The sequence below is a fragment of the Haemaphysalis longicornis genome, unplaced genomic scaffold (genome assembly GCF_048455015.1).
Source record: "Haemaphysalis longicornis isolate Haplotype H1 unplaced genomic scaffold, Haemaphysalis longicornis Haplotype H1 scaffold_8, whole genome shotgun sequence".
Classification (NCBI taxonomy): Eukaryota; Metazoa; Arthropoda; class Arachnida; order Ixodida; family Ixodidae; genus Haemaphysalis; species Haemaphysalis longicornis.
In genome coordinates, this window is record NW_027526445.1 from 189,042,574 (window position 1) to 189,069,130 (window position 26,557).

Below are 26,557 nucleotides of genomic sequence, written 5' to 3' on the forward strand. Positions count from 1 at the left end.
GACTTCGCTGACTCTTTACCCGCCTTCAAGTGGCCTTAGATTTTCCCACTGGCGTACGAGTCAGGGAAGCGTCGCATGTGCGCTTGTGCACCCCTTGTATGAAGCGACCTTGACTTGGAGCTAGATACAATGTACAAACTAACAAAGTAAAAAAAGGCACATTTTTTCATTCACAAACGTGTCCTGGCACGGCCGCTGGATGTAAGGCGCACTGCTCTCATCCAGCGGCCGTGGTCCTGGCTTCGTTTCAAGTGAGCGAACGAATTGTGCCGACCCGTCGACAGCCGGCGGACGAAACGCTGGGCCGACTGACTCTGTCTGAAGGTCGGCGAGCCGTGCAGTAGCGCAGCCAACTGCCACCTCCTCTCCTCCTGACGTCACACGAAAACACCACAGAAAAGGGGCGAGGGTGCAGAGAGGAGGACAACATTTTCGAATTGATTTTTGTAATAAATGAATTCGCGTAAACGCGCTCAGAGTGGTCGAAACAGGGCCTAGGGACTCCGGACTACAATTTGCGCTCCTAATCTCGCAATGTTTACAAATCACTTCAGTGTCCCTTTAACAGAGCGAGCCCAGAACCAGCGTGTTTTCTGAATCGGGCTCATGTAGGAGACTCGCGGATTTATATTACACGGTAGGTGGCAGTGGCCAGCTCATGTACTGCTGATGAAGGACATTAGGTGGACATGCATTTAACAGAATATCTACCCAGGGACGGTAAAATAAATAGAGGAAGGACAGATATTTGATAGAGGAATGAACTAAGAAACATTGGATGCAATGAAAAATTGAACATGAAACAGTACGAAATGCATGGAGGAGAGAAGGAAACAAAACACCACAGCACTCGTTAAACATCAGGCTTTACCAACTCGCCCGAGCTTCCACGGTAATCAAATAGTGGAGTAAGGAAACGTACGGTAAGGTGGCGGGAAATGTTTGGCAGGTGCCTACCCCTGCCATGGCCCCCAACTTGTTGGTGATGGTTATGTCGATGATGAATGGATATCCCCACTTACGGGGTTTACGGGCAGGGCACGAGTTTCAGAGGCTCAAATCGATGCGGCTGCCATTGATGGAATACAAAAAATACATTGCACTCGCGTATAAGAAAAAAAGCCGTTATGCGTGGGCAGACTCCAACAGGAACGACAATGTGCTCTTCCAGTGGGGACTCGGACTCCAAGACCGAGTATATCTGGACCGAAACCGGCTGGATCCCCTCCGGGGAGTCCCCCCTCACCAGACCGGCCTCCTGCACCTCCAGGTAAGGTACCCCAGCGTCATGGGCGGCACCCATTACGCTGTAGTTACGACAGGGGGTTCGGGTGGGGGTGGAGGGGTTCGGTGTTAGAGCAGCCCACTGAAATTTATGCATGTTGTAAAACGACATATGTGGCTTACGCATCCAGCGCTATCTCTATTTCTTGTAATTTTTGTTAGTTTACCTTTGGCGTATACAGCCCCGAAATATATTTCTGGCTACGCCGCTGCTCAACGTGGTGGCGTTTGGAGGCGATCATCGTTTGACGGTGCCATGACCACAAAATACAAGCTTCATTTTACGTCATTCATTTTCCTTAAAGACGTACCAAACAGGGGTGTTACATAAGGGGTGCCGTGGGTACAGACGAGAGATTTTATAGCCTCAAAACAAGGACTAACAGGATAAATATGTCGTTACTTCGGCAGTGAATGAATGGGGGCTTGTGATTGCGGCGACAAGGTGTGGAAAGCCGTTCCATTCTTTAGAGCGCTCGGAAAGGAGGCGACGAAGGTGGAGGTCCGATTGCGGTGACCTGAAACTTGAAGTGCTTGACCGGTGCAATAAGATATGTAAGTAGGTGTGGTGAAGCAAGGTACGCAGTTAGGGAAGAATAAATGTTTCTATGAAAAAAAAGGGTGGCAGTGTGACGGCGAAAAGAAAGAGGTGCCACTCCTGATTGGGCTTTTAAGGACGAAATACTGATATCGCTCGAGAATACAGGATGAATGAATCTGGAGGCGTGGTTTTGAACCACTTCAAGTGCGTTGATAAGATATACTGGGTTTGCGTTCCAGATGGCGCATGCGTATAAAGTTTCGTAAGATATTTTTACACGGGTTGCTTGATGTGGTGGATCATGGCGGAGATGACGCTTGAGAAGACAGAGCGTTTTATTTGCTGAGGCAATAATGTTGGTTACGTCAGCCTTCCATGAAAGATCATTGTACAGCGTGACACCAAGGTATTTGAATGAGGAAACTAGGTATATTGGCATTTCAAATTTTGTACGGAAAGGTTAAGGGATTGTGCCGCCGCGTAAACGATGTAACTTTACATTTGGTAAGATAAAGTGTCATGAGCCATGCATCGCACCACTCTTAAACATGAGGAAGGTCCTGTTGTAGGGCTAGTTGGTCGGATGTGTTGGTGACGTAGCGGTATATGCCGCAGTCATCAGCGTAAAGATTGGTATAACTTGAAATCTGCGATAGAAGTTCATTGATGTATAAGAAAAACAGGAGGGTGAGAAAGGGCGAACAGACCCCTGTGGGACACCACACGTTACTGGATGCCAAATATAAGAATTGAGATTCACGACTTTTTAAATTGCGAGCGATTGGTTAGAACTTGTTTTTTTTTCCAGTTTAGAATATTTCGGTCCAAGTTGAGAAAGTTTCAGTATCAGGTGTGTGTGAGGTGCCCTGTCACAAGCTTTAGCGAAGTCGAGAAATATCTCATGCGTTTGCAGGTTAGTGTCAAGGTTCGAATGGAGGTCATGGAGAAATATGGCCAATTGAGTCTCGCAGGAAAAGCCGCGGCGGAAACCATGCTGGAAAGGGCGAAAAAGTTGATGGAATATATAAATTTCATGATTTCAGAATCAATGACGAGCTCCACGAGTTTGCTGGGAATGCTCGTTAGAGAGATGGGACGATGACTGTGTGGTCAATTTCAATTACCTGATGGGAAAGACCTTCTCAACCTTCCAGTCGTATGGTGTATCGGCTGTAGAAAGAGACACCGAAAGAATGAAATACACGTCATAAATGCGGATAGTATTTTCTAGCAATTTGATGTTAATGTCACCTATACCGGAAGGTGATGTTGGTTCGCAGTTTTGGATTAAAGATGCAATGCCATTTATAAAAAAAATTGTGGGCGCGTCCATTTTTTCGCAAATTTTTCCATTCTTTGACAGCAAAAGAATACGACAAAGACAACACAAGCGTGATGGCTATTGATAACAACTCTCATCACATTGCTCCAATCGCACGCGCCAGAAACACGTCAGGAACTAAGCAAAGGCCAAACAATTCATCAGTTTTTGGGAGAGGGTTAGATGGCAGGCTAACACAATTTTCTTTCCTTCAGGAATTCCACTTCTACTTCTTCAATGAACGCAGGACTGACCAACTATAGCCCAAGCCTTAAACCTGCGTACAGGAGTATAGTAGGGAAAGGATGCTGGAAGTAATGGCAGGGATTCTTGGGATGAAGAGGAAGAAGTGAAAGGGGAATGGTGGATAAAGTGAGCTGAGATAAACACGAAAGTGGAACACAACGAGAGTCACACTGCAACTGGAGACCCACGCGCTTCATTCGGAATGATCGTCCCGAGATCAGCGTGTATCGAGATGTCGTCATTTACGAATTGCGCAGGAGGAAACAAATTTCTCGTGATAGAAGTTCTTCGTCAGCCGTACTTCACGTATTGAAGTTTAGCCAACGTTGCTGTACGAGCTTCTCTAGGAACGTTGGCTATAGCAATGGGTTTCTCCAGCGGGCTTGTTGGGGTATAATAACGTCACCTGGCACATACTCAAAGGCACCATTAAAACGCGAATAACATGTGCACATGTAATCTCAAGGCTCCTAATGAGTTCCTAAAGCGAACAGTGTTTTTTGGGCTACCTAAGAATTGGTTCGTCTGTCGCACGAATCAGACAGAAATGCAACTGGTAACACTGCTAACTACTGGCCGGGTGCCTGACCGTTATTGAATGGAGGCCTCGGTGCGACATGAGGGGAAGGAAAGCGTAGCGGGGCGAGGAAAAGTGGGGCCTCCCGGTCAAAGAAACCCTCGCTTAGTTTCTCTTCAGGACACTCAATATTTGCGAAGTCAGACGTTGCAGTCAGCATACTTTTTTCTGCAATATCCAAGTCGTGTGTGCACAAGATGGCTTCCATCTTGGAATGTCAAGTCGAACGTCTAAAAAATGCACACTTTCCCAATGACGTCCATGTTTCCGCCTCACAAAAAGTTCTCAACAGGTTGAAGCGCGAGAAACAAGCGCACAGAGAAAATTATGGGAAGCGTTAAAGGCTGGCGGCAATACCGTACTTCCATGGCATCTCTCATCGTATAAAGAAGATTGCAAATAGGTATAATGTTGATGTCATCTTCTCGGCCAGGAACAAGCTGCAAAACCTTTGTGCTATTATTGACAACAGGTCAGGAGGGTCGGGTTTCCGCATTAGCAATGTGTGTATTGCAACACACCACAACGAGTTTGTTCCGGGCAAAACAATGTGGTGTACTCCATTCTGCTGTCGTGCGGCAAAGTGTATGTGGGGCAGACGGGGCGCTGACTCAATGTTCGTCTGCGCGAGCATCAAAGCTCGCTAAAATGACTGCCTCGTGCACATTTGTCGGCCCATTGCTCTACGTGTGGCTGCAGTCCGGAATTTGGTCGCACCACCGTCAATTTCGTGCACAGTGATTCTCGCGCAAGAGAAATTGCCTAAACTTTTGCAGTCCGTAAGCATCTTGACACATGCGTAAGTGCGCCGTCACTTGCGCTGCTTGAGTGTGAGGCCAATTTTTTGGAGACATGATTATGCCTACTTTCCAGTTTCCTTTTTCTATTTTGATTTTTCGTCATGTGCTTATGGTGCCCGCGCATCTCGTGTATTTTCTGTTACCTCTCCCCTAATCAAGATTCAGTTATCCGTCAGCGCTCGTCCCGTGTCATTCTGCTAATCGTCTCGTTCCCTGCGCTGTTTATTAATAAAAATAATTGGTTTTCAGAGACATATGGCTGGTGAAAATTGCGATTGTAGTGGGGATAACGCGGGAGAGTTGTACGGGGAAAACAGAATAGGCAATGAAGAAGGGAGCACTATAGGGAGCGGAGGAGGGTGAACGCCGGATTGAGTCACGGGTGGTAAAGGGAGGAGGAGGAGGAGGGAGAGACGGATGTGAAGGGCAATTATGGGTGGGAGAGAGGAGGGGAAGAGGATAAAATAAAAAAGCGCAAGAGAGAACAGTCAGAGCGGCATGATTTCTATCGTCTTCTGACGTGTTCTGAGCAAACCAAGCCAATGGCCAGCCGTTTTTTCCCGCAGCAGGAGAAACCACGTAGGAATATAATAGCGGAAACCTGCAGAACCTCCGTTTTCTAGCCATAGAACTGCATACCTTTTGCCATCAACTCTCAGATGCTTACTGTATATGAACCTTTAAATGGTTGCTAACTTGAAAAAAAGAGAAAATTGACTTGGTAACGATGAAGCGTCCGTGAATCTATTTATGCAGATGACAGTGGTCGAGGCAGTTGTAGAGGGTATTCAGGATGAGCTAAGCGTGTCCCCTTTTGCGAAAGATACGAGCTAATATAACGATCTTACGTGTGTCAACGTCAACCTGTCAAAGTCATACAAACACGCCCACACAGTCGCCCCGCTCGCAATTCTTCATGGCTCTAGGAAATTAGCGATTACACATGATGCGCGGAATTGAGGGTCTCAGAGCAGCTCTGACGGATTCGCCTATCATATGGTGCTTCACTTCACCCTCTGTTAGTTCAAGAAGGCCCGCAAAACAGGATGTTCTGCGGCATAAAAATTCTGCCCTACATGTCCAGCTTGTGGAAGAAGCGTTAGTTTTCCATGCGAGCTAAGTTTGTACACGCATTGCCCTTGCGAAGAGCCCGCTTGGAAGCGGGTATTTACTAACTCCATGCACTTACAACTCCAAGAGGTATTTCAGAGAGCTGCAGACAGTTTCGAATTCCGTACGCAAGAGGGTTGTGTTGGCAATACGTCTGCAACGTGCATGCGGTCTTAATTGACTTACTTGGCCGCTTTCCCTCACACGGCCGTAGTGGTACAATTTACTTGCAGGGTATGTCCAGGGTCCAGGGAAGGACGCCAAAAAGATTGTCTGTGCTCCCGGCCTCGAGTATTTGGCGAGCATTGATCTCATAATTGTAGAGCAGCAAGTGGAGCTCATGGAAGGTGAGATTATTATACCCATCATCGTCATCAAAATAACAATCATAATTATAGTCGTTGTCGTCGTCTTTTATCATCGTCGCCACCACAATCACCGTCGTCATTAGAGACCGGAACTTTAGGCACGAAAAATCCAGGTTTTAAGCGCCTATAGTAGGCGCTGAGAATTGCCATTTAACCATATATGGGCACCAAATACTCTCGATTAGGGATATAGTGTAGGCTCAATTCCTATTTGCTTCAAAAGCATATTTTAGCATAAATTCTGGACTTGCAGTGAAACCACGGATAAATAATGTGCAGCGGGAAAGTAGTTAAATAAGCAGCACAAGACTTCCTATTTCAAAATTTACGCGAAATTTGCGGTGATTCAACACGGAAAGAAAGGATTGAAAGACATGGAAAACCACACCAATTTCAATCGCTTGCTGCTTGAGGTCGTACCCCCTTTCAGTCGTTATTTGTGTGCGAAAAAACAACGCTCAGCGTCCATTGAAGTTGGAGGAGCGTTCTTGTACTTCGGGACGCTCCATAATCTAGTTCCATCTAGAATATCACAAGTTTGGCTGCTCAGAACATTCGGAAGCTATTTGAGCACGTGTAATCCAGAAAGTTTGTCAGGCAGATTTAATCAACCGTTCCTCCGGGGATGGTGGCAGATCTGTCCCGAACCTCTCAAGTGAACTTAGCATTCTTAGAGTGGCGCCAACTCTCTCTGCTGCTGAAATGCTTTCTGCTAAGAGTGCGAGATAAGCACACGAATGTGCCATGCCACGTTGAACTGTAGCGTGGGGCAAATACTTTGGTCTGCAACGCTTTTGTCCGTTGCAAAGCTATTGATAATAACCGGAGTGTTTTTGGTGTAGTTTTCTGCCCTCAGCCGAGTTCGTGGCGGTGTAACAACCAGCTCGGGTGGAAGAGGCACAATCGGTAACTGCCCCTTGCAGACATGGAAAAAAGATCTTTGCTGCAATTTATTATTCATTGATGGAGCAGAAAGACCTCCTAAGCTCTTAAAAACACTGATTAATCTCATGGATAGTACAGGGAAGTGCAATAATTCTGTACAAATTACTGAGCTATTCTGTTCTGCAGAAGCGGATGAATAGTGAAGCTTCCTGAACAACACCATTCAGTAAATATGCACTATACACGGATTACAAATATTAGACAGCACGCTAGATTCTTTGGAACTAATTTTCTGTAATACTAGGTTTCCAAATGCCCTTAAAGATTACCCGGCCGAGGCAGATGACGGGTGTCACGACTAGACTACTTGTAAAGTGCTGAGATCCCCCCTCCTAAGCTCCGTTTCTCGTTCCTTCCTCGTGGTACGCGTACTGCATCTTGCCAGCCGGCGGTGCACCCATTATCGGCGGCTCACAGTGCATGTTTCCGTGGCATCACTTTAAAACTTTGGTGTCTAAGATTTGCACGCGCTTTCCCCCAGCAGGTATGTTTGAGCTTGAGCGGCATGTACGCGGCTGTGTCATGTTCATTTTTTGTTCGCTGTCTTTTTATTCTGTTAACTATAGATAGGGCACGTGGGAAGAAGTTTTCTCTGTTGGTCCGTGGACACAGCACGTCAGAAGGACATAGAACAAAGGAGTTCGCGCTGACGGGGTGTCGTCGGTGCGCTTGACTCCGGTGTCGCTGCGCACGGGTTTCTAGCGGCTCGGCCGAGGTGGCAAGTTCCACGTGCTGGTGGCTTGGGCATGGTTTGGGCTTTTTGCGTGTTTGGCACGGCTCGTGGATTTTTCTCGCAAACGGCGTGAAGCAAACACCACGTTGCGGGCTGCTGAAGCGAGAACAGTCTCTGCAGAACATCGACTCCCATAGTCAAAATAGGCACTATAGGCACAATAAACTACTGCTTAAAATTCTACCCTTCCCTTAGCGCTTATATGTTAAATAGGCTTGATACGGACTGAAGAAAAAAAATAGGAATTTTGCCTAAAGTTCCGGTCTCTAGTCATCATAATTTTAATAATCGCCGCCGTCGTATTCGACGTCTTCGTCACCATCATCATCGTTTCCCTCCTCTTTTTCGTCTTATTTCATTATAATTCCCCTCATCGTCGTGATCCCTCTTCAGAACACCGTACGCCAAAGGCCACTACAATCGATTTCTATTTCCTGCCCTTCTCGTTTATTGAAATTCATTGGCCCCACCTCTCAAATTTCTTTTTAACAACTTTTCCAACGCTAAATCTGAACTACTTGGTGCATTTAGAATTATTTGTATGCACTTTATTCAATATTTCTATAAAAATCCTCCATGATCACCTCTATCAATGAAGACAGAGAGGGAGGGGGGGTTATTTGAGGGCACTAGAGAGGTTTGGAGGCTTTCTCTCGCCTACACGCTACTCTGCGAGGATGGGGAGAAAAGAATAAAGGCCCCACAGGAAGCATGTCGGAAGACAGAGGGAAAGAAAGGAGAGGTAGGAATGTTAACAAGGGGTTTTGCGCAGGTGTCGTGAAAGCACAGATGGTAATGAATTTTGCGTGGGTGACGTAAAATTACAGATGGCCTCACCGGTAAGGCTACGAAATTCTAGATTGTCTCTGCGACGCAGATATCGTCTAAATAAGCAAGTAAGGCAACCAACACTGCTTGCTGAGATGATGGAGAGGGTCAGGGTCCAAGAACAGCTTTCAAAGATATAGATCCGAAATTCAGGCACTCGATTTTCTGTGCGAGGTGGTTTCGTGCCTGTACGCCGGACACTCTAACATGATGTGTTCAGCTGTTTCTGACAATGTACAGTTGTCATAATAAGGATTTAAGATTTGACCGAGGCGATGGTGGTCGGAGTTCATGAGTGCAGCGTTGAGACACAACCGGTGGTAAACAGTTTCAAGACGACGGGAAACCCACGCTGGTAGCCTCATTCTCAGGCAAGATTCTTCCGGGCTAAATATAATGACCAACCGTCTCAATTAGAGCTCACGATTGATGCCACGTCTCATCCACGTAAGGCCTGGCTGCGCGTCCTCGGCTTCGATTTAGAGTATCATGGGAAGGCCTCACAGTCGTTCAATGGATGTAAGGTTCTAATTACGCAACACACATAATCGGGCGGCACACCCGACGTCGCCACGGCCTAGGAGAGCATGATATTACGTGACTTGGGAACATCAGATCCGTCCTTGCATTCTTTACCTCCACAAATGCGTAAAATTAACATCCTCGCAGCGATACCAAGCTTCAACTGCTTCTCCAGCCAGCCACCCATTTGGCTCTAGGGGCCCCTAGATATACCCCCTTGCTAAGTTCGAGGCACAGCACACTCCAGTTTTCGCCTTTCTTCTCTTCATTGCGAGGTATCTTTACCCGACATTTCAGCGACATACCCGGCTTGGTATCGCCTCCCTTGCATAGCAGTTCCTACCATTCCAATCAACGTATCCACAACGTCACATCCAGGACGGCGTCGTGTTCGAATATGCAGTCTTCGTGGTCGCTACGGTGATCTAGCAGCAGTGACGAACCCAGATGCTTTCCCCTCCTCCAAAAACGCACGCGGGGCCACAGTAGTTGTTCGTCCTACCCACCCGCCCTTGCACGAAAGATACTCAGGCGTTCCTTCCTTCCTGTATTTTGAGGTTCAAGCAATCACTGATGGAATCGTATCCTTAGCCACACCTGGTAACCGCGTTATCCTCAGGGCAGTGAGGATGCTCTCCGCTTGTTCCAGGTGCACTGATTCGTATTAATATGATGCATATACTCCACACTCATCAGGCGAAACACACTGGTAGTAGGTGCATGTTGGGCTGGGTGCCTTGTCCTGCAGGCGTCCCAGGAAACGAACTGGCCCATCAGCTCTTCCTTGCGCCGTCCAACCGGGAGACTCGGAGGCACCCTGGTCAATCCCTTTCCAACCGCTGACGCAGGCGCGACAAGCTCGTCTACTTCGACGCGAAATCGTGCAACAGTTAGTCAATGATAGGCAGACTCTTCCTGCGCCTTGTCACCTGTTACATTGGCAGCGGCTTGTCCTATCCGGCAAGCGCGAACGGGCAGTCTTCCAACCCCACATATACTAAATCGATGATAATGCCATCGCCGCCCAGCATGCTGCTCTAAGTGTTCAGGCTGTGCTAATACGCCCCATGTATTTTGGGACTGTTCGGGTTTGCAACTATCACTCTCAAAACTACATGTATGTTCCCAGAAATTCTTCTCACTTCCTCCCTCGTATCTCTAAGTGTGGCCCGCACCGCTGGTGGGAACGGACCGAGCAGCCCGTCAACGAGCTTTGGTGGCTCACGCTCGTCCCCGCACCCCTATCTCCAAAGCAGAATGTACCCCGAGATATACGAGAAAGATTGTAGATTCTGCGGGCAATTGGGCACGCTCCGGCACGTCATCGGAGAGTGCGATTTCACCGAGGCAATCCACCCGCCCCTTACTCAACCCTCCATCGCCCTTCCCACACCCCTTAACGAGCGATGGGAGACCTTGCTAACCAACCCCGCCTTGGAAGACCAACTCGTCCTGATCTCCAGGGGCCAGGCAGCCGCGGAAGCATATGGGTCCCGTGAAGAGGGAACCACCCCATCCGGCACGTAGTCGCCGCAATTTTGTGTGGCTAAATAAAGTTGTTCTCTCTCTCTCTCACGCTCGTCAGGTCAATCCGTCTGCACATAATTTTTTTAGATTCCCGGACTTTTTATGGGTCTTTCTTGTCAATAGTGTTTATCAACAACAACAATAACAAGAGAGCCTATATGGCGGAGGAAAGAGTACCGAGCTTGAGGGAAAGACCACAGAAGAATTTTATGCCTGGAGTCATTAACCACGATTTTCTGAGCCACGCAATTTATAGATCGGTAGTGCATGTGTATGACGCAGCGCCTTTTACTTTGTAAAAAAACGCTAAATGCTTCGATGAAGTGTTAAAAGCTGTACAAACTGCCTACTTGCTAATTTATGCCTTTTAAACCTTTTCTTGATGTCCAGCTCTCTTGGGATGCGAAACAAGCAATCACTACATAGCAAAAAACTCGGTGGGCCAAACTATATATGATATTAAAGAAAGTAAGTATACCTCTAAGGTTTTTACTGTATCGCGATTTGTGCATTAAGAGGCATGCAATATCCCGTAAAGACACTGTTGCAGCATTACAGAGCTCCACCTCCCTAATATTTTCACATGTGTGCTATCGTCATCTCGTGGATGCTTACAAACTGAGATTTCACGGCGCGTTAAAGATCCCCAGGTGGTCAAAATTAGTCCATGGCCTTCCACTAGGCCGTGTTTCAATGCAAAGGTGTAGATTTGACGCCTTAAACCTCATAACCAACCAACCGGCCGACCAACCGACCGACCGACCGACTATTTGGTCGAGCGGTCGTAATTGCGATTGGTCAAGCGAAACAATATTTTGCTATGGGGCACGTTCCCCCTGTGCGGAAGAACGACGAAATAAAGACAATAGCCAAGGCTGCCAAAAACGGGGATGATCTGTTTGATGACACGACGAGTTTGTTCGTGATGATGATAATCGGCCCACACCCAACGGGATATTTCACATTCTCCCGTGCCCAACATAATCGACGGTTGTACAATGGATCCGCTATCCTAACATTTTAAATGCAGAGCATTTCAGTAACTCACGATGTCACCCGCGTTGACGTCCGTAGTAGTAGTCCGCACCCTTCCCCCTACACTATATAAAAAAAATACTATCCGGCGCCTGGTTTCGATCCCTCGACCCTGCGGGCGGAACGCAATGTACATGGTGTTCTAGCCACTGCGCCACAACGCCGACACAGAATGGGAGGCTACGAACGCGCCTTATATCCTTGACTCATTCAAACTAAGCTGCTGATACAACGCATTCACTACCACCAACTCCCCAAACACTAAACGTTAACGCAATACACCAACCTCCTATGCGACGCATTTACTCGAGTCCCCCTCGCGGGGAGATGGGCCCAATTGTTTGGGTTTTCTGTCCATAGTCAGCGTTTGCGAAGCGGCCTTCGAATTCGTCACCTTTTCGGTTTCCATCGATGCATGCGCAATCGTGCAATCTTCAGCCCACCCCGCTGCCGCCAAGGCAGAGCGTGTTACAATCAAAGTGTGCGAATAGCTCGCTGAAGCGTTTTCAGTCCTGTGGGTTTGTATAAAGAGTAGTAAAGGTAATGTCGGGCAATTCTCAAATTTTGGTATAGTCGTAGGTTTGGTGTAGCGAGTAAAGTGGTGTTCCCCAATCAGTATGTTGCCTGCCTTGCGTTTGCCTTTTTCTCTTTTCAACTTCTGGAATGCCTGCTTTTGTGCTGCGTGTCCGAGTACTATGCGGCTCTGCTGCTTTTTGCCACATCTCGCTGTTTCTTGCAACTGAGAAGTGTTTAGCGACGTTTCTTCTGCCGTTTCACTTTCAGTTCGAAGAAACGACTGATATTCCCGCGTGACTGCAGACTTCTTAACTCCTTCGACGGTAGGAGCTGGTCGGGTTTTAAGAAGTTCTCTTAAGGATTCACCCTTGAATTAGGGGACGGAAATGTAATAAAACCCAAACCGCGGAGGCTCTAGCTTTTTTTTCCCGTCCTTAACCTCACGTTTTTCGCCTTCCATTTGGACGGAAGCAGCCGAGTCGTCCTTCTCTGTGGCAGGCACCACAGAGGAGGCCTTCTTTTCAGATGCTCGATGCTACCTCGGTGTTGGGTCCCATCTGCATGTTCGTTTGTCCAGGCTTTTGGTACGAAGAATCTTGCACTTCACGACGGCTTGTTCCTGTAGGGAGACGTGCAAGACGTTACCGGGGAAATTGTTCTTGATAGACTTCGCTTCTTTTGGTAGGAAGAAGAATCGCTTCCGCGTGTCGCACGGTCTATTAGATGGAGCGTCTTCTTGCACCACCATCACGGAGACGTTATACTCCAATGGACCTCCTGGCCTAACCAAATTCCCAGTCGCGGTTGAGTACGTTGTGAAGTGCGCAAAGGGATATAACTCCTTTTCCCGTCGTTTTTTCGGCGTCATACACGGAAACATCAACGTATCTGGCTGCTCCCCAGGCGTATCATTAGTTGATAGTTGGTATAGCTCCGAAGGGTCTGTATTAATTCTCACATTGATCGTGTCAGAAGAGTCCATTTGGTCGCAAGTTGTCGACTCAAAATGGTTCCCAGACCTCTACAATTCGCGTGGCTCACCAATAACTGTGGCATTCTTGAGCCTTCGTATGACAACTGGCGAGGTAGCCTCCCGTGAACGGACAAGAGGGTCACCTCGATGGGTTGTCCGGAGAACGCTGTTGGCCACAATTCTCAGTGGTCAATAGAAATTTTACCTGCTTGAAGTGGCGTTGGTGGTGCCTCTCATTCCGGACGCCTTCGGGACTTTCAAGGCATTGCGAAGCCGATTAAGGGCATGGCATATGTCTCCCCGGTACGCCAAAGACTCCAAGTATTTTCGCTCGGCTTCCTCATGGTTAAGAAAGATATTTTTTGGTCTATCTCGTACATTGCGGCATATTTTCTCTCAAGCAGATCAATGGTCTCTTTCAAGTTGTGCGGAGATGCTAAAGGGACTTGCAGAACCTCACTCGATGCCTTCAGCTATCTCGCAGTAGCCCGTGAAGGATGCGTTGCTGCCGGCGCAGCTTTCCCATTCCACTGTTACAGTCGGTCGTCACTGGATCGTCAGCGCCAGCCATGCCGGCCTCCGGCTGAGCACGGGGCTAATCAGCGGAAACAACAGTCAAAATCGCGCGTTTCTGGGATTCTCAAGCCGGAAGGGACTTCGGTGGTATCCTTCGTCGCGTGTGGTCATCCTCCCGGGTTTAACGGCACCAAAGATGTGACGGAAGACTTACGAAAGCAAGACTGCAGCCATAGCTGCCCAAAATGGGCATGACAACTTTAATGACATGGGCAGTTTGTTCGTGATGATGATGATCGCACATACCCATCAAAAGATTTAACAGCCCCGTTTACAGTTATATCTCCGTGTGCTCAGAGGGAGTAAATATGTTACGCTTGGCGCAAATGTTCCCCCATTCTGGAGGTGACATTCGATGTCATGCTATTTACAGTAGCAGAGTAGTAATATAATAACATGTTTTTCAGGATAGGTTTGTAGGAATGGTCGCAGCTTGTAAACTTTTTCGCATTTTTTTGGCAATGTAAGGTAGTCAAGCAAATAATGGCATCTTTAGTAATTGACCGCCGTAGTTTTCACACAACTGATTTCAATTGTTATATCTCTGTAAGAGTTGTGTTGTTTTGTAGAATGCCGTTTAAGTTTTGCGCAAGAACAAAATTACAAACATTTTCACAACGGCAAACAGTTTCTTGCCGATGCGAAATTAGTGCGCCCAACTCATTGTTTCTTAAATTCAGATGCACCGTGTTGCGCGAAATTATGCTGCGGCCCAAGACGGTGCTTCAAGATGGATATGTACGACCACAAGGGCACCTCAGTGATACACCTCACTCGGCCCCTGAGATGCGTACAGTGCTGGTGCTTTTGCTGCCTCCAGGTGAGGGTCTTATCTGCGGAAGTACGTTAGACTGCGAAGAAATACTCAGAACAAAATAGTTTTGTTAGGGTCAATCCCGTCGCATCTATGGACGAAAATTTCAACGGAATCACAGCGGCGCACCTAAACCATCATGATTACTGCGGCAGTGGTTCGTATGTGCCGGCAGCCTTGTTGGGGCAAAGTAAATGAGAAGGTGTGACGTTTGCTATGTCGTTGGCTGGCTACATGGGCATGGAGCAATGTCTCCAGGTTCGAAAGTCGTCTCACATGGTTTTATATGAGCTTGACGTGATTACACGTAAATGGTGCCCTCCGCGCAGACAGTGCAGCGCTTAGATACATGCATACTAGCAGTTTTGAAAGGTGGCTCTCGTTTTTCTTTCCATAGTTCGACTTGATCGTCGCAACAGATAAACGTGGTCACAACGACACGAACAAATTTCCTTCACGATAAAATTCAGAGCTCACGGGGAATCGGTTATATGACCTCAATGCTGTAGGTCTGTAGGGCGGCCACGGCTGTAGCGCGAAGGGGTTTCACGCGGACTTGGTGAAACCCAGGGTAGGTCTACATCGGATGCATTCCATGCATGTCTGGTAAGGAGTAATCACAGAATGGGCAAGTGGATTCTTCGCACGGGGTGGGAATTTTAAGTTACTGCATCTTGAAGTGCAGAGGTGCGCTGCCTGACACGAAACGTAGGACAGGGTGAATACCACAAAAACACAAGGTGAGGCGCAAACTATGAACTGTTTGTTATCTTGTGAAGCGGGTGGTTATATATGACGGAAATGAAGAACATGCACGAAAAAATAACAATAAAACGCTACACGTGACATGATATCTATTCCTCATTTAGGAAACTTATTTCACGCGCCGAAAGGCGGATTGAAGGGGCGCTAACGCAATCTCCCTCCACTCCTGACAACATTGCATATGCTTCGTATATCTCGCGGGTAATCCTGTCTCTGGAGCGGGACAAAATGGTTGTCTCCTCAAAATAGGGCGAACATTTCTTCTCGCACATCTTAACATGCGCGGCCAAATTTCCATTTGCCGCCAGTTGCGCGCATGCATTCTTATGTTCCCGTAATCTGTCGTTGAGACAGCGGCTTGATTGCCCCACGTACATAATATTCCGGTGGCATTTTCTGCCCCGTTGAAACTAAAGGGACTGTGGAAGGCTGCAAATCAAGAGAGCAAAAAAGGTTTCGAATGTGGCACACGGCACAGGCGCCAGTTCGTCAACTGCGCAGAGGGTATTGTATACAAGATCCCCCTCTCCTGTGGTAGGTCGTACGTGGGGCAATCAGGCCGCTGTCTCAACGACAGATTACGGGAACATGAGTGCATGCGCGCAACTGGCGGCAAATGGAAATTTGGCCGCGCATGTTAAGAAGTGCGAGAAGAAATGTTCGCCCTATTTTGAGGGGACAACCATTTTGTTCCGCTCCAGAGACAGGATTACCCGCGAGACATACGAAGCATATGCAATGTTGTCAGGAGTGTAGGGAGATTGCGTTAGCGCCCCTTTAATCCGACTTTCGGCGCGTGAAATAAGTTTCCTAAATGAGGAATAGATATCATGTCACGTGTAGCGTTTTATTGTTATTTTTTCGTGCATGTTCTTCATTTCCGTCATATATAACCGCCCCCCTTCACAAGATAATAAACAGTTGATAGTTTGCGCCTCACCTTGTCTGTTTTTGTGGTATTAACCCTGTCCTACGTTTCGTGTCAGGCAGCGCACCTCTGCACTTCAAGATGCTAAAACACCAACTAGCCCACTCCCACGCCTTGCTGAATCTGAGTTACTGGTAGACGCTGGCCGCACGACCGTCAGTCAGCTAGGGTATCGGCATTGTTTTCAATCGTTTCTGGACATTCAACCAAAACTTAAATTTGTGCACTGAACCACGACGTACTTCCGCATCTTCCTCAAGCATTTTATGTGAATCTACGCAGGCTGCGGCTTTGCAGTCCTTCGTCACCGGTTTGCGCAGCGCCGCCTCGTTAGCCATAACCACAATGCACATCGCAGGCGGTTACGCGGCGAGAAACATGACGTTGGCTGACTCTTTGACGGTCTATCAACAGTTGAGGATGCCAATTAAGGTGCAAGCCTCATTACAGTTACTGTATTTGTAATGAGTCTCGGAGCTTATTCAAGACAAGACATGCTATCATGCTGACTTGGGAAGACAGCGAGGGAAACAGCCAGCGGACGAGAGTTTTTCGACGCTGCCGGAAGATGCGGAGCCCCACCAATGCCTTCGGCTCCCACGTGTCTACCGACGTGTTTAAACTACTGCTGTGCTCTAAGGAAATGTCAGCATATCGACCTTCTAATGATGCGGCGTGGCCACCGTCATCGTCCAAGCAACCTCGCAGCACATGCTGAATGAACTAAGCCTAGCCAACATGGACAAAGCACGCAATCCAACGCCTTTTCCCCATACAGTAAAGGAGACACCATACAACTTTGTGGGTTTTGAACTAAGGCTTACAATGAGTCAATAATTGCACATACCACACACTGTGCCGTGCTCACACTAGTACTTGTGGTAGGATGGACATTGATCCTGGAGAAGCCCATGCCTGTTTGCGGAGTTAGCCACGTGTGGATCCGTCTCTATTATAGACTTGCGAATACTGGGGATGGCAGGCTGTACGTCATTTTCATTCGATGCCGCGCACCTGCCCATAGCAGTGCTAAATTTCTTTGAAACACGTGACATAGACATGCATACCGGGCATAGACATGCATACCGGGCACACTTGTTTGCTACACGTGTCACAAAGACGGCACCTGAAAACCACTGCTCAGCTGGGTGACGTGTGCGTGCGGAATGACCTAAATAACAAGCCTTGCCTTAAAGTAATCCCTATTTTTTTTGCTATGCCCGAGATCCCGAGGTGCAAGGCTGAAAGTGTCCTTAAAAGGCAAAAAGGCAACTTTACTACACGAGGCAGTGCACCACGTGCTCCGACACCGGCGAACCACGCGGCAAGCGCCACGAGGGATCAAAGATACTTGCGCGCCCTTCACTTCTCGGCATCCACAAGTAGATTTTCCGCAGATGGAAACTGCGTGAAGATTGCTGACATGGCGTGCCCATGGTTGCCTGCCTTATCTACAAATAGTGATAAGGCAACGTTAACCATCGAAGTAACTGAAGAGCCAACTACGGCTGGGCGTAACTACGACGTCGGCTTAACGAAAGCAGCTTGTCCTGGAGAAAGACGACCTTATCCCCTAACAGTCGCCACGCAGAAACATTACATAACTGCACGAAAAAATAAATTTGTGCCACGTATATTCGGATGCCCTTCGCCGGCGACCTAAATTGATTCTGGACAGTAATAGTCAGCTTATGGACGATTGCATGGACAGGGAAAGGTAAAGCGCCGCCTGCAATATCGTTCGTCGACTTCGTACTATGCGTGCAATCAGGATGCCTCTATGCTGACATCACCCCTACCTCCGTCGAATTATCTGTTCGGAAATTGATTCCTTACACTGTTCCCAAGACAGCTACCCCTGAATTCAATCCATGTTCTGACCTGACGACTCAGCTTACCTGCTGAATCGACCATATTGGTCAGCCAGTGCCAGCTGCTTCCTTTGAATAGGATAGCTGTGGTTTTAGAGGTGCAGAGTTGGGCGGAAGGCCGCCTGGTCGGGGGAAACGTTGCAGTAAAAACGAAAACACCAACCAAAAAAAACTGCTGAAAACTTTGAAAAACCAAAGACAACAGATGTTTCGGCTTCGCTACGGTACCTTCTTGACAATAGCCCGATTGACACTTCCGTAGTGAAGCCGAGAGACCTTTTTTTGTTGTTTCTAAATTCTTTAGCAGTTTCTTTTGCTCGGTGTCTTGGTTTTTACTGCAGTTGTGGTCTTCGCGTAACTTTGGCTGAGCTTAATTACCGCCCCACGAATATGAACCGGAAGCCACCGGCGAACCACACCAAGAGCGTTGTGGGATAGGTCTTTACATACGAAGCCTGAAATTTGTCTAGGGGGGGGGGGGGTACGAGAAACACTGCTAAGGCCACATAGACATGCTCTAGCTTGCACTTGGTCGGGAGAAAAGCTACGGGCTGAAGGCGTTAAATGTTGATCGGGTTCTTCTATGCTATAGGAAGTATTTACGAAATAAATAAGAACTGAACGTTCAAGACCAAGTTACAGGCATAGCCTCAAGCAGGACGTTGAGATGTCCCGCACACTATATTCTTGAAGAGCTTGTAGGGATTGCCGTCCGGTCTTGTAGCAGCGCGTCGCTTGGCATGGTCGGTGCCACCAATAGGCCTCTCACAGTGAAGGGGCTTCAATCCTGTGGATGTAGCCACGCGTGGACAATGAACCGACGCCTCTGAACAAATACTCTTGAGTAGCAAACAAGTGTGGTAGGCTGTCAAATGCGGGAAAGAGCGTACCTGCGTCTGCAGAATCACGTGTGGGTGATATTTGGTGAGGTAGAGGCAACGCACTAGCGACCGCAAATTCTCATCGTCAGACCGGTTCCCTCTAACAGCCTACTAACCACGCGGACCTTAAGTAACAAAGGCCTTGAGCAAACACCTAATCAGACCATATATGGTACATGTGGATGCAGCGGAAAATAAGCACCACAATGCCTACGCAATCACTGCGATTAACGACCCCGAAAACCCTACACTCCCCTCCCTGACTATTGACTCTCTCACAACCCAGCTGTGACGGGAGAGGTGGCCATTGCGTTTATACAATTGCTGATGCCAACCCCGTCAGTCGCACTTTGAGATTCTCAAATGGCCATGTAAAATTTCTCTAGTGGCCTATCCTCAAATCCGCCTTCAAAAGTTTTCAACAAACTGCACCAAATTCCCGAGTAGAACAGATCTGGTGTCCGGCGCATGCTGGTCTTAAGGAAACTTAGGTTGTCCACGACCCAGCTCGGGAGTTTACGATCGACCCCGGAACCAGTCACGTTACCTACCACGCTTCCAGATCTGCTAGGTATCCACACGTAGTATAAAATCCTATTCCACTACTGCCTCCCTCAGTGGAAATACATTTGCGTCCATACCAACTCACCCTTTCCAATTAACACATTGACGTCCTCTCCAGACAAATGACGCCCCCAATCCTGCAAGATACCAGTATCTGCCTATGAATATACCTTCCCTCCAGAATGCCCTGCATGCGGTAACCTCGCCACAATGCTTTATATTCTTTGGGGATGCACTAAAGACACCTTTGCTCGATTCTCTTGTGGCGAAAAGTGTGTGGAGGTGCTGGGAAGCTCCGACCTATGATTCTCCAGAACGCGAAATAACATGTTTCTTTGTTTTTGGAGGTCCCAACTCTGTTACATTGCTCAAAATGTTCACCAGGCATCATGGTAAACCGAGTGGCCTGACACCAGTCGATATTTTTATCAAGGCGTGGCTCCATAAAGCGTTGCAACAAGCGTAATTTCGTGTCAATTGCGCCATGGACGGAAGAGGGGTTAAGTCCCGACCTGGTCGGAATTTCTTCACCCTCGCCGTATTGTCTCTGCAACCAGAGCCACGCTTAAATCAGGACGCTCAGGGTACTGGTGACCAGTGGCGCGAATGTCGATCGAGGGAATGTGATTAAGGGTCGGCGTAGACACTTTGAGCAATGCAACCAGTGTGGCTGCCAATCTACAGAAGAAGTGCCCGTAGGCTGCGGAAGAGAGTGGGGCGGAAAAAGAGGGGTTACAAGAAACAGTTCCGGCAAGTGCAGCCCTTGCCGAGTAGGTCGAAGGACCGTCTACGACACTGCCTGCTGAGCAATCGCCAACGACCCAGCATTGTGCTGTTGGCATAGGACACGGACGTCGCGGCCTTGTTGCGGCGTCGGCACATCTCCACCGAAGAAGTTGTGCTGCTGAGCCCAAGGACTTGGGTTTGATTCCTTGCCATGGCGGGCGCTTTTCTGATCGAGGCGCATAGAAAAAACGGCCCATCTGTTGGAAATTTCGGCGCACGCTTAAGACCCCCGGGTGGTCAAAATTAATCCGGAGTCCCCCACTACCCTGCGCTATAGTAAAATAGAATACTATAGCAGCCCCCATTACCTGTGTAGTTTTGGTGCTTTATTCGCTTTAATCATCGTTTAGTCTATCATTTACTCACAACACACAGGACCCCGTGCACCACCCCGACGCAGTCTTCGGAGGCTATCCGAGTGACTTATCTGTCTCTTTCAATTTGCAGGAGCTGACTGTCCAAGCTCCGCCTGGAACAAACATCGCCTACGTGTATCAAAACTGCTCCATCTGCTATCCCACTTTCACCATTTACGACCGGAATTACAAGCCAGCGCTTACAATTGTGGGTCCCATGTGCACGCAAAGCATGCCTTGCAGCTGTGACGTCAAATTCGAAGTGAGTTTACTGAGACCAGAAAGCAAAAAGAAACAAACTATTTAGAACCTAATTCTCTAAAAGGATTCAGAGGTGTTTGTAACGCGGTGCTGCTATTACTGTGCGTATAGGGAATATGGCTACGTACGAATTTTACCTGTATGCTTGTGTCGGCATAGTTTTCACCCGTTATTTCTGTGAATATGAACATATTTAGTAATTTGGAAGAAGTTGCAATATAGTCAACTTGGCCTTCTAAGGATATCAAGGCATTATAGACGCTATGTAGTGCGGCAAAACATTAAGTACCAATTATTAAAAGTTATCAATTCTGTGGTACAAGGTTAAAGAGGTGAATGGACACGGTCATTTTTTCTTAAAGAGGCCATGGAAGAAATAAAGAAAAGTTAATTCAATCTAAAGAAACTTGACTTTGGTAATTCCCTCATTTCTATTCCAACCAGGAAAGTGTCCTGTAAACAGAAAAGAAAAACGCATACGGGCGTTGAAATTTCCCGCTGCAGTGAGAAATCATAAACAAGAATGACGTCATATGGGTCACAACTAAAAACGTGCTTTAAAGTGTGTTAACCTCCCGCTACCAGCCTAGTAATGTGACCAAATGGAACTATCGGCCGTACTACAATCTCCCAGTTATGTTTCTCGGCACTGGCTTCAATTGTCAGCCGCCAATCGCACGAACCATTTCTTCAGACGTCATAGAGTAATCACCGGAAAGTTTCCGGGGAGTCGCTGTTGTTTCTTGTGTTCTCGTTATGTCTATAATTTTCTTAAGCTTGAGATATAATTAGCATCATTCTTACCGCGGCAAAGAAGTATTTTAAATAGGCCAAACCTGCATTTCCCCTTCACGGTTTCTTTATTTCTGGCACACGTTCAGTAAAATTATAATACACGTTTTAGCTACTTCGTACACCGGTGGTAGATAACTGTCTGCGGCTTCCTTGCACTAAGAGCGATATTGGCAATCTGATATCGTGGGCGTGGTGGCTACGCTTCTGATAGACATGGAGGGCGTAAACACCCTTGCGAGCGAGATTAATTGGCGCAAAAAAGCGTCTAAAGGGAGTCTAAATTACGAGGTATTCACCCAACACGGAGTGCATCGCAACAAGCACACAGGTCCAAATTAAACATTTCGTCTACCCAGGAGGAACAGACTTGTGGGATGGGGAATGACGCGCGTCGAATAATGAACAAATTATGGTCAAGGGAATTCGTGCCCACCACTTCTTTCATTAATCAGCACAACTCTTTGAGGGAAATTGCAAAACGCAGTGGCAGGCTGGCCGCTCCTACGAAGGCGCCATTTTTAATGCGAAAGCTTAGAAGCCTCATAAAACGCGTAATGTGGGGGCAGTGGTAGTCATTGTCGTAGTCGTCTGCGTCAACACGAAAGGAAAGAATTGGCCGCCGCTGTGAATAGAAATCCGCCACCGGTGTAATTTGAGGCTGTGCCGCACACTGCAGCAGCCATTGTCTTCAACCACGCCGCCCGCCCGGCTCTCTGGCTGAATTGAACAAAACTTAGCCTTGTGGCTCAATCGTGACAGCTACACGTGGGGCACATACGCAGGACTGGTAAACGCAGAGCACAACTCCGACTATGGAGAAGCTGCAGCGAGAACTGCAGCGTGTCTGCCTGTAGGAATTATTCCCGTAAAAAAAAACGAAGTAGCGACAGCGAAAAAAACGAGGCAATCCCTGTTTAGTAGCCAAGAAGTCTGCGATAAACACTAGGCGTTTTCCTTCAAACCAGGTAACGAGGCGTTGTTTCGAGATATTTTTTTCATTCTAAAAATAGTGAGAAAACGACGAAGCACTCCGCATATTATTGTACCCGGTCGCAGGGTAGTCGAGTTCATGTGAGGAAAATAGGGGCCGATAACTGGAAATAAAAGTTTATGCACGAAAGATACAAAGTTGGCAGCCCTCCCGTTGCAGGAGTCACAAATTCCTAGGAGGAGAGCACAGCTCCCAAACTGGACCACCGAACGCCTGAGCTCCACACTATATAGCCTACGTTTTTGTACATGAATGTCAGGCACAAACGATTTGGGCTGAGCCACAAGTAATCGTTCGGCGTCCTCGTAGGTTATAGTCAGTCGTCGTACCCGCTCGACTACACTCTTTTTTTATTACATCTCAGCTACGACCGTGAGGTAGCACCCGAGAATCAAACGGCTTACTCACTGAGCTGTGACTTTGGGATAGAGGAATCACGGCCCCTGTTGGACACAGAACACGTGATAGAGTACACGTTGCACATGCGGGCGCCTAGTTTAGGTGTACCCATTCCGTTCGTTTGTTCTGCTTCTTTGATTTGCTCGATTCCCGCCGTTACAGCAACAAAGATGGAGTAAAGGTCGTTGCCGCAGCGAAGAAGCAGCAAATCCGCTGTAATCATGGACTTAAACTGTCGCGAAGGTCATGAAGGTTACGTACAGCTTCGCTACCGCCAAGCTTTACACGTTAGTGTGAGCTTCCTCCATTTTCATTTTCTATAGCTAATGCCGAAGCTAATTCGGCGTAATATATACGTGGCAAGGATTTTGTTTTTCCCTCTGTATTTGGGACGCCGACAGGTTGTTGAAACCAAAGCTCATAACTTTTACTCCCCGTATGCATCCTTCGCATGTGTTCCCACGGGTTTATCCTCGGCGGCTCACGTCCGTATGGGGGACACGGGGGTGGACAAAAATTGCAGCCGCGGAGGGAAGTGGAGAGGGGAACAAGTGTGGCGCCGGTATTGCAGCGGTCCAGGAAGCTTCGAGGCCATACCACTAGCACTTGCACGTTCAGCAGCTGAACACGCAGGGGCACCTTGTGTATCAGAAAATTTTGAATTGGAGGATACGGAACAACCTTTTCTGGCATTACACCTTCAAAGAGTGACCGGCCCCAATTTTTGCCACGTAGGGCACAAAAAGTAGTGTAAAATGGGATAATAATATGACCAGCATCCTGCCGAGACCATGCAGCAACCGTTCCAGTTTTGCTTTTCTGATCCCTCCTATGTAATGCCCTTCGGTGCCTTTAGGGTATCTAAATAAATAAAAATAAACGAAAAAACCCTATAAGACCTTTCAGGTACGACTGCTAGAAGGCTCAGAATGAATTACAGACAGCTTGAATTCCAGTTGTTGGGCGTTCTTCGTTCGTTTTCTCGTATTCTGAGGCAGTTCTGCTCTAACGGCGATGGGTCCATACACGAGACGTGAGTGGGACACGTAGAGCCGGGGCTTGTGCGCCTACGGCTGCTGTCATGCACGCTAGCCGGAACCCGATAGCAGCATCTGCCATCCAGGAAGCATGCTTGTTTCATGGTTCATGTGAAGAGAACCAAAAGTCAAAACGCAGAAGATTCCTCAAAACTTGCATGCTTGTTGGCACACATGAGACCATCGCTTGTCTTCCCATCGCAACAGGTGCGCTCCATGAACGGCGTCGTCATAGGCGCCATCACCAAGAAGTGGAGTGGGCTGATCAAGGAGTACTTCACCGATGCTGACAACTTCGGTGTAAGCTTCCCCAAGGACCTGGATGTTAATCTGAAGGCGAGTCTTCTCGCCACTACGATGCTCATCGTAAGCAGCAGTCTTCTCCTTTTAAGTGCGGCCTTCGCTTGAACCAGTCTTCTCAATGCGAGAACGCGACTCATGCAATTTGACTTTAAGGTTTCATTGACTATGCGTGGCTAATAACCTCTCATGAAAATGTGCAATGGCAGCTAAGGCGGTCATGGGCATCCCTGACGTCCCCCTTCGCTATGAGAACTTCGACGTTAGCCTTAATGTCACACTTTATAGACAACCGCCTTCATCTTGTACCCGCAGCCTGACCTATTAGTTTGACTTTGGTTGGCTCGCCGTTTGGCCCAACGTTGTCACCAAACGAAGTGGCTGAGCATGGGCCTGACAACCTATTACCTCAGGATTGTTGGCCGCTGAGTGGATCATAGCTGTTTTATTTATTCCCATTTGGAGCGATGTCAACACACCCATAAGCACGTATGGTTTTTCAAATCAACAAAACGTGATGATCCCACTCTGGTCCATTATTTGATGAAGCTTAGGGACCTCCGTAAGATTTTTTGTTGCCATTTCCTTCAGAGTGAGACAATGCCTCCTGCTTGTCAGAATTTGGCCACAAAAACGCATCGATATAACCGACGCTAGAACTAAGAATAAATTTTGAATAATGCGCTTGCCGACATCGCGACTTGTCTGAGGTAGTCGAGGAAACATTGATCAGCGCAACGACGAAAACACGTTATAATACTTCGCTTCTAGTGACTTTGTGTATAAAGTAGATACAAACGACAAGAAGACGCCTTTTTTCAATTGGGAATAGCGGTCTTTGCATGTTGAGAAGTAAATAACGGCTAGACCGTAAAAAGGTGCCTTGGCGCTGCTTGACGGACTGGAGTAGTTTCTCTTTACAACAAGACAGCAATTTAGCGACCTCATGAAGCCTTACCTTACATGCGATTATTCTTGCATGTCCCACAGTTACTCAATTTCTAATGAGCGATGCGTAAATGGTTAGAATTCTGCATCTCTTTCACTCATTCGAAGAAAAATCCTCTTTCCTTTATTCTAGATGCGTTCTATAGCACCAGGCGTTGGAAAAGGAAAATTGTGTGTCCCGCTAGCACAGTATCACAATTAAAATCGGTAGCTGTTCGAAAACACGATTTAAGGCCGAGCTTATAAGTATCATCACTTGGAGTTGAATTTTGAGTCGACTAGTTTCCCAGCACCATTTTCAGTGCAAACATAATCTGAACCTCAAATGTATGCCGCAATACTTCGATATGCAAATAAGGAGATTATTTATCCACAGGTAACTTTTATAGACCAGAGGATATACAGGCAGGCAACGAATGTTACGAGATTAATTATACACAGGCACCATTTATAGACTAGACCAGAGGATATTCAGACAGACTACGATGGTTAAGAGATTACTTATACACAGGCGCTATTTATAAACCAGAGGATATTCAGGCAGACAACGAAGGTAACGCAATAATTAGCAGCTGTGCGATTCGCGTCTATGTTCGAACCGCTTTCTCTTTGTCGGCGATCCAAGCGATTGTGTGTCTATTTTCTTCCGGCTCACCAGGGTGGTGGCCCCTACGTCATGACACATCCTCGGTCTCTTTTTTTCAATTCCACACATTTTCTGTCGTCGTAATGGAGATACCGCGTGTTGGCTGTACTCGGGCTTTGACGGCAATTGAGCTTCGCACACTGACATGGCTGATAAATTTTTATTCACAAATTGGCTCAATAGAGCTTTTCCGAATCTCGTGGTGACGACTACATGGCGGAAACTTCGTCTCACTTTAGAACTAACGTGCCAGCGCCAGCAAAGACAGGGCGGTGCGAATGCAAGGGTCGCACAACGGTAAACCTCAGATAAA

General features: G+C 47.5%; 1 protein-coding gene across 1 annotated transcript in view; it reads left to right on the forward strand.

Moving 5' to 3' along the window:
• The window catches only part of LOC144148632 (phospholipid scramblase 1-like), a 78,235-nt gene that overhangs the window by 50,449 nt on the left and 1,229 nt on the right, over positions 1-26,557 (forward strand). Inside the window, exons 2-6 of the mRNA XM_077680142.1 lie at positions 1,172-1,270; positions 11,193-11,270; positions 14,583-14,722; positions 20,959-21,129; positions 24,558-24,716. Of these exons, the coding sequence (XP_077536268.1) occupies positions 14,633-14,722; positions 20,959-21,129; positions 24,558-24,716 (420 nt within the window). The 5' untranslated portion in view covers positions 1,172-1,270; positions 11,193-11,270; positions 14,583-14,632. The remainder of the gene's footprint in view (positions 1-1,171; positions 1,271-11,192; positions 11,271-14,582; positions 14,723-20,958; positions 21,130-24,557; positions 24,717-26,557) is intronic.